The sequence below is a fragment of the Lolium rigidum genome, chromosome 5 (assembly GCF_022539505.1).
Source record: "Lolium rigidum isolate FL_2022 chromosome 5, APGP_CSIRO_Lrig_0.1, whole genome shotgun sequence".
Lineage (NCBI taxonomy): Eukaryota > Viridiplantae > Streptophyta > Magnoliopsida > Poales > Poaceae > Lolium > Lolium rigidum.
In genome coordinates this window covers 39,737,249-39,745,333 of record NC_061512.1, presented here as the reverse complement: position 1 = coordinate 39,745,333, position 8,085 = coordinate 39,737,249, and the positions used below count along the sequence as shown (strand labels likewise).

Here is an 8,085-nt window from a genome sequence, read left to right as displayed (position 1 = left end):
ATAACCTTGTTATTAATAACATCCAATGTTCATGATTATGAAACTAATCATCCATTAATCAACAAAAGCTAGTTAAGAGGCATACTAGGGACTCTTTGTTTGTCTACATATCACACATGTACTAATGTTTCGGTTAATACAATTATAGCATGATATATAAACATTTATCATAAACATAAAGATATAAATAATAACCACTTTATTATTGCCTCTAGGGCATACCTCCTTCATAGAAATCTTTATAATATCTATGTTGAGTTAGTACATGAGGTGTTTGAAGAAAAAATTAAAAACCCTATGGAACTTTATATGCATGCTAATGGCAATGTTATTAGTATGAATGCTTTGAACACCATTGTTGCTAATGCTATGGAAAATTTTAAGCTTGGGAAAGCTGGTTTTGATGAGCATGATATTTTTAGTCCCCAAGTATGGAGGAGAAAATTTACTTTGATGATACTTTACCTCCTATATATGATGATTACAATGATGACTATCATATTTTCAGTCCACCTACTATTGAGGAAAAAATTAATTATGATTACAATATGCCTCCTATATATGACGATTATGGTGATGAGAATAATAATGATAGCTATTTTATTGAATTTGCTCCCACTACAATTAATAGTAATGACTATGCTTATGTGGAGAGTAATAATTTTATGCATGTAGCTCATGATAATAATGTTTCATGTGATAGTTATATTGTTGAGTTTGTTCATGATGCTACTGAAAATCTTTATGAGAGAGGACAATATGGTTGTAGGGATTTTCATGTTACTAAAACACCTCTCTTTTGCTTGAAAATCTTGAAGTTGCGCTTGTCTTGTCTTCCTATGCTTATTGCATTATGCTTACATGACTTGTTTATTTACAAGATTCCTTTTCATAGGAAGTGGGTTAGACTTAAAAGTGTTTCTTATTTGCTTTTGATGCTCTCTTTTGCTTCAACTCTTATTTCTTGCGAGAGCATCATTAAAATTACTGAGCCCATCTTAATGGCTATAAAGAAAACACTTCTTGGGAGATAACCCATGTTTTTATTTTGCTACTGTTTTGTTGTGTCTTGGAAGTTGTTACTACTGTAGCAACCTCTCCTTATCATGTTTATTTCGTTTTTGTGCCAAGTAAAGTCTTTGATAGAAAGTTGATACTAGATTTGGATTTCTGCGGAGGAACAGATTTTTAGCTGTCACGAATTTGAGTTGTTCTCTCTGTAGAAAAAATCTAAAAATCTTGAAAAAATTCATGAGTAATCCTCAGATATGTACGCAACTTTCATTCAACTGGAGCTTTTCCATCTGAGCATGTTAAGTGCCTCGAAAAAATTCGTCTTTACGAACTGTTCTGTTTTGACAGATTCTACCTTTTATTTCGCATTGCCTCTTTTACTGTGTTTGAGCGGGTTTCTTTGCTCCATTAAATTTCGGTAACCTTGGGTAATGTCCAGAAGTGTTGGGAATGATTGTGTCCTTGCTTGAACATGTGAATTTTTGATTATGCACTAACCCTCTAATAAGATTGCTTTGAGTTTGGTGTGAAGGAAGTTTTCAAGGATCAAGAGAGGAGGATGATATAATATGATCAAGAAGAGTGAAAAGTCTAAGCTTGGGGATGCCCCCGTGGTTCATCCCTGCATATTTCGAGAAGACTCAAGCGTCTAAGCTTGGGGATGCCCAAGGCATCCCCTTCTTCATCAACAACTTATCAGGTCACCTCTAGTGAAACTATATTTTAATTCTGTCACATCTTATGTGCTTTACTTGGAGCGTCTGTGTGCTTTTACTTTCGTTTTGTTATCTTAGTTCTCTGAATAAATTGGATCCTATCTTGTTTGGGAGAGAAACACGCTCCGCTTTTTCATTTGAATACTCCTATTGTTCACTTATATTTGGGAGAGCCAGAGAAGGGCCAGAGGGGGGCCAAGGGGCTCCCACACCATAGGGGGGCGCGGCCCCACCCCTGGCCACGCCGCCATGTGGGGTGGGCCCCTCGGGACTCCTCCGAGGCCACCCTTCCGCCTATATATTCTCCCAGATGCGAAAACCCTAAAACGATCAAGTCATATTCCACGAAGAGTTCCGTAGCCGCCGCCATCGCGAAGACAAGTTTCGGGGGGACGAGATCTCTCGTTCCGGCACGCCGCCGGGACGAGGAATTGCCCCCGGAGTCATCTCCATCGACACCACCGCCATCTTCATCGCCGTTGCTGTCTCCCATGATGAGGAGGGAGTAGTTCTCCCCCGAGGCTGAGGGCTCTACCGGTAGCTATGTGGTTCATCTCTCTCTCTTATGGTGTGATCTTTATGTGACCATGAGCTTTGTAATCTAGTTGAATATGTAGATGTTCCTCTTGTTTATTATGCACTCTAGAGGTTACTTTAATATGAACTCCGGATTCACTCTCCACGGTGTGATGGTGACAGTGTGCGCATCATGTGTGATTCCTTTATGAAGTTGTGGAGCTTGTTTACTCCGGCTTGAGGTGTGCTTTTGCAGCCCTACACAATGAATGATGTTTGTTATCCAACAAGAGAGTGTTTGAGAGTATCATTTATTTATTCAATTATGTGATCATTGTTGAGAGTGTCCACTAGTGAAAGTATGATCCCTAGGTCTTGTTTCTAAGCATTGAAACACCGTTTCCAACAAGTTCTGCTACATGTTCGCTTGCTGCCATTTTTAGTTCAGATTGCTATTACTACTTATAATCATCCATATTACTTGTATTTCACTATCTCTTCGCCGAACTAGTGCACATATACATTTGACAAGTGTATTAGGTGTGTTGGGGACACAAGAGACTTCTTGTATCTTAATTGCAGGGTTGATTGAAAGGGATATCTTTGACCTCTACCTCCCTGAGTTCGATAAACCTTGGGTGATTCACTTAAGGGAAACTTGCTGCTGTTCTACAAACCTCTGATTTTGGAGGCCCAACACTGTCTACAGGAATAGAAGCGCGAGTAGACATCACCCCCCGGGACACGCGCCGCAAATGAGGTAACCTCCGACGGAATAGAAGCATTTTCCAAATAAGAAACTTGTCTTGACCTTTTTTTTTTGAGAATATAAATTTGTCTTGAAAGGGAAAAGAGAAGTCCATGACAACAAAAAAAGGAAAAGAGAAGTCGGTAAGCAGAAAGGCCACACAAATGGGCCTTCAGACTGACAGAAGCTCAAAGTACATTCAGGTCCAGTAGACGCTCAGCAGCAGCCCACTAAAAGCCCACGAAGCGGTGCTAACTGGGGCGGACGGATTCCGGCGCAAAACCCCGCCGCAGAAGGATCCTAAAACCCTAATAGCTCAGCTCAGCTCGCCTCCCTCCCTCCCTCCCCCACCGCCCCCACTCACCAATGGCGCCGCGCGGCAACCGCAGCACCAAGAGGCCGCCGCCGCCGCGGGGCAAGGGCAAGGGGAAGCGCCCCTCCGCCGCCTCCGCCGGGGACGACCCGTTCTTCGAGGCGGAGCCCAAGCGCCGCCGCGCCCGCGCCGACGAGGACATCGAGAGCGGGGACAGCGACGACGACGCCCTCGCGCTGGGCGGCGCCGCCGTCGCCGAGGAGGAGGAGGAGGAGGGGAAGGAGGATGAGGAGACGGCCGGGGAGAAGAAGCTGCGGATGACCAACGAGTACCTGGCGAGGATCGAGGACGCGCTGAAGAGGGGCAAGAAGGATTCTGACAACGACGATTCCGACGAAGACTCGGATGATGCGCCGGGCAGGGGAAGCAGGGGGGTCGCTGGGATTCTCAAAAAGAAGCATCTTGTGGAGAGCGGCAGGCAGCGCTTGAGCCTCGCTGCGAGGTGAGCAATTCTTCTCTCCGATTTTTTACCCTCCTATATTTTTCGCTGGGCCGTTCTGATATGCTACAGGTGCCTCCCTTCAATTACCCTGCGCAACTAGAAATGATTCAGTCGGATTTGATCTTTCGTATGTGACGAGGCACTAATTACATTTTGCAGAGTGCTGCCGCCGGGCGAGCAGGATGGGTTCACATTTATAGCCAAGCACCGGCAGCCGGTGACAGCGGTCGCTCTGTCAAAGGACAGCGACAGGGGGTTCTCGGCCTCCAAAGACGGAGTCATCATGCATTGGGATGTTGAGACTGGGAAATGCGAGAAGTACTTGTGGCCGACTGAAAAGGTGTTGGTTTCGCACCATGCTAAAGCCCCCCTGTCCAAGAAGAGAAGCCAGCACATTCTTGCGCTGGCTGTTAGTTCGGATGGGAGATACTTGGCTACCGGTGGCATGGATCGACATATCCATCTGTGGGATGTTCGTTCACGGGAGCACATACAGGTTCGCCACTCATAGTCAATTGCTGAGCTAAACATAGTATTCAGAGAAATTCTTGCTAAATTTGAAAAGCGTCTTGCTTTATGAAACTGTGTGAAGGAATGGATGGCTTACATTGTTTGCATAGGCATATGTTGTATCTCAGAGTCATACTTGTTAGGAACCAAAACATCAATAGAGGCAAACCACTTATAGTACACCCCAGATGGGTCCTCTTGAAATACTTACTACTACCTCTGCAGTGTAATTAAGAAACAATTGCTTGTCAAACATTATTCTTTTTCTGTCCTTGTCATTTTACTGGTAGGTGAAATCCAAGTGCAAACTAACAAGTGATAACCTTCTTAAATCCAAGTGCAAAATTGTCTTGTTTTGTAAAATTGTGTGTAGGAATGACCAACTTACATTATTTGCATATATGTGTGTTGTATATTAGAGCTATGTTTGTTAGTGACCAAACTATTGATCGAGGCAAACAACTTATAGTTCAACCGGAGATGGTTCCTCTTAACATATTTACTTGTGCAGTGTTATTTCGACATGATAATCACCTATAAACATTATTCTGGTTCCATGTTTGTCGTTTCTTTCTGGAAGGTGAAGTCCAAGTGCAAACTAACAAGGAAATATTAACATACCCGTACTTGTTGCATTGCTATCTGTTGATGCTTGTTCTATTTGGTGCTGATGCTGTTTCAAGCAACGGTTATTATCCTCTGATGCCAAACCTATGAGATCCAAGATTTTGCTGTCAGTATTGGTAGATGTAGAATTGCTGTTGTCCTTAGACATCTGCGCGGGTCTGTGTGGGGTATTTTCTTTGGCCTATTCACCGGGACTTTGCTTTCGTGTTCCAGTGTAGGCTGTGTGTTGGTTATCAAGAGAGCACCCTTTTTCAATCAGGTTATAGATGTCTGGCTGTTCAATGTCAATGTGCATAGCTTACTTTTTCCTTGCAATATTCTGCAACAGATTTTTGTTGGGTTTCATCTCTAGCGTACTGCGTACCCCAACTTTCTTGGGACACGAGGCTTTGTAGTCCTCATTGTTCAAACTTCAAGTGCATACTCCCTCTGTCCCAAATTAATTGACTCAACTTTATCTGGGTACGCATGTAACGCTAGACAAAGTTATGTCAATTAATTTGGGCCAGAGGGAATATTTTTCAATGCTTTTTGGTACTCCCTCTGGCCCACGAAGAATGTCTGAGAGTTGTCACAATTTAGATGTATCCAGATGCTATTTAGTGTCTAGATACATCTGATTTTTGACAAATCTGAGACATTCTTCGTGGGACGGAGGGAGTACTATTGATGATGTTATTTGTTTGCCCTGATTGTGCAATGTAATTTAGTGTTGTATTCTGTTATTCTGCAGGCATTCAGTGGCCATAGAGGGCCAGTCTCATGTCTTGCTTTTGGGTTGGACTCTCCAGAGCTATTCTCAGGTTCTTACGACCGTTCAATAATGCAGTGGAATGCTGAAGATAGAACATACATGCACTGCCTATATGGCCATCAAGGTGAAATATTGACAACTGATGCACTCAACAAAGACAGACTTCTGACTGTAGCGCGGGACAGAACAATGCATCTTTGGAAGGTATTTTTTTTTAGCTTCATCGTGTGTTATTATCAGATCTGCATACAAATCTTGTGCAATTCATCAGCCTTCCTTGTACCTTGTACCCCCCCCCCCCCCACCCCCAGCGCGCTTTCCATAATGTAAAGCTGTTTTAGCAAACTATTTTAGTTTGCTAAACGGCTTACATTAGGGAGCAGAGTGATACATATCAAGCTGTGTTAATAAATAGGTACCTGATAAGATTTTCTGTAAAGGTTTGAACAGCATATGAACATAAAATGACCTATTCATCTCTGTTTCATGCAATCAGGGAGATGCTTTAATTCTTTAACAGATATGCTTCTCTCTGTTAAGTAAAATAGGTGAATAACTTGTCGTGCCAGGACTTACCTTCCCATTTCTTGGCAGATACCGGAGGAATCGCAGTTAGTTTTTCGTGCACCTGCTGTGTCTTTGGAGTGCTGCTGCTTTATTGATGATAAGGAATATTTGTCTGGATCAGATGACGGAAGCCTTGAGCTTTGGAGTGTCATGAGAAAGAAGCCTACTCACATAATTAAAAATGCCCATCCAGCATTAACTCCTAGTTCAGTTGACAGTGCTGATGAAAAGTTGCCGAAAGGTAAGAGACACTTCCTCAATTCCGCGGCTCTCTTTTCTGCGCTAAATAAAGAGCAGTTTCTTTTGATGCAAGATATGGCAGGACTTTATCATTATTTGTTCAGCCCCTTGTAGTAATTGGAATCTTTGCAGAAATGTATATGACCACACATTAATCACCTTTGCCCTTTCCAGGATGCGTTGTTAGTTAGTTACTTGTAGTCAATGTAGAGAGCACATATCTATCTCTTTGTGCCTTTCTATATGCTCCCTCTGTCTACAGCTGAGATTACATCATGTTTATTCCTTGTGCAACTATGCAGAAAATGGAACCTGCAAGTCTGAGAGCTTTTCATCTGCTCATTCATGGGTTAGTGCTGTTGCGTCAAGAAAAGGTTCAGATTTGGCTGCATCTGGAGCAGCAAATGGTGTTGTTCGCTTATGGACTATTCAACCTGATTCAAAAGGGATGCAGCCATTGTTTGACTTGCCACTGGTATTTGTACTCTCTTGATTTTGACCTACTCCTGTAATGATTGTACCTAAATCTTCTCCGTATGACCCTTCTGCCACTCTGATCTGTGATTTTTGGGCAGGATGGCTTTGTTAATTCTCTTGCAATTGCAAAATCGGGACGTTTCATTGTCGCTGGTGTTGGCCGAGTAAGAGTTTTCCCCATCTATCTCAAGATATTTTGGTTACATCATCATAAGATGCAGATGATGTGATGTTTATGTCTTCATTATATGTAAATTGAAGAAATGCCAAACAGATAATCATTAATGCTGGCTGTTCTTATGTTAGCTCTCAAGAAATTTGGTCTAGCAGCACTTAACAAGCAGCATACATTATCCATTTGGTTTACGTATTTCTAACAGTATGAGCTGATCTCGATTTTATCAGGAACCTCGTCTTGGAAGATGGGGACGTGTTGTGGCTGCAAAAAATGGAGTCGCGATTCATCGGCTCAGTCTACAAGATGATTCTGAGGTTTTGTAGGTACATAGTGGGTGTATTGAGAACCCTGCGGCTTGTTCATACACTGTCAAGACGAGAAAGATTGTGCCAACACCTGAGTGTCACACTTGCAGCTAAAGGATCTAGGAAGGTTGAACCACAAGCTTCACACATGACACAGCTCTATGATGCACCAGCTTACCAGTCCAGGCAGCTATTGCGAATGACACAAGTTTCTGCGTGCAAGCGTGGATGAAGAGGCCTTGGATAGTTGGATGTAGCATGATTCACTCTGTAATTTCGGTAGCAGGTGTTAGTTCTGTAGCATTCGTCTTGGCTCCTGCCTGAAATGATTGATACAGGAAATCACTGAATCGCTGAGGTTCGTTTTTGGCAGAAGAACATTTATGTGGTTTTGGCTTGGGAGACGTTCTCTTTAATAGCAAATTTTGATGGCTGATAATGATCTTGATGAAAGTTAAATTTAAATTATTTTCTCTATGATGCATACGATGTAAATATGTGGTTGTTCTTTTGTCAGGTGGCTCTGCGAGTAGCAATTTTGGTTTAGGACGTAATTTGCTGTTGGGTTTACTCATATTTGCGTATAATACCAAGTGTTCTTCTCAAACTAGTAGGAGC

At 42.6% G+C, this 8,085-nt stretch overlaps 1 protein-coding gene across 1 annotated transcript; it reads left to right on the top strand.

The window, feature by feature from the left end:
• The first annotated feature begins 3,360 nt into the window (after positions 1 to 3,360).
• On the top strand, positions 3,361 to 7,864 carry LOC124655314 (U3 snoRNP-associated protein-like YAOH). Its single transcript, XM_047194233.1, has 7 exons — positions 3,361 to 3,809; positions 3,969 to 4,305; positions 5,680 to 5,904; positions 6,295 to 6,508; positions 6,810 to 6,982; positions 7,083 to 7,148; positions 7,390 to 7,864. The coding sequence occupies exons 1-7, from the start codon at positions 3,361 to 3,363 to the stop codon at positions 7,483 to 7,485; spliced, it is 1,560 nt and encodes a 519-aa protein (XP_047050189.1). The 3' UTR covers positions 7,486 to 7,864.
• Positions 7,865 to 8,085: the final 221 nt, after the last annotated feature.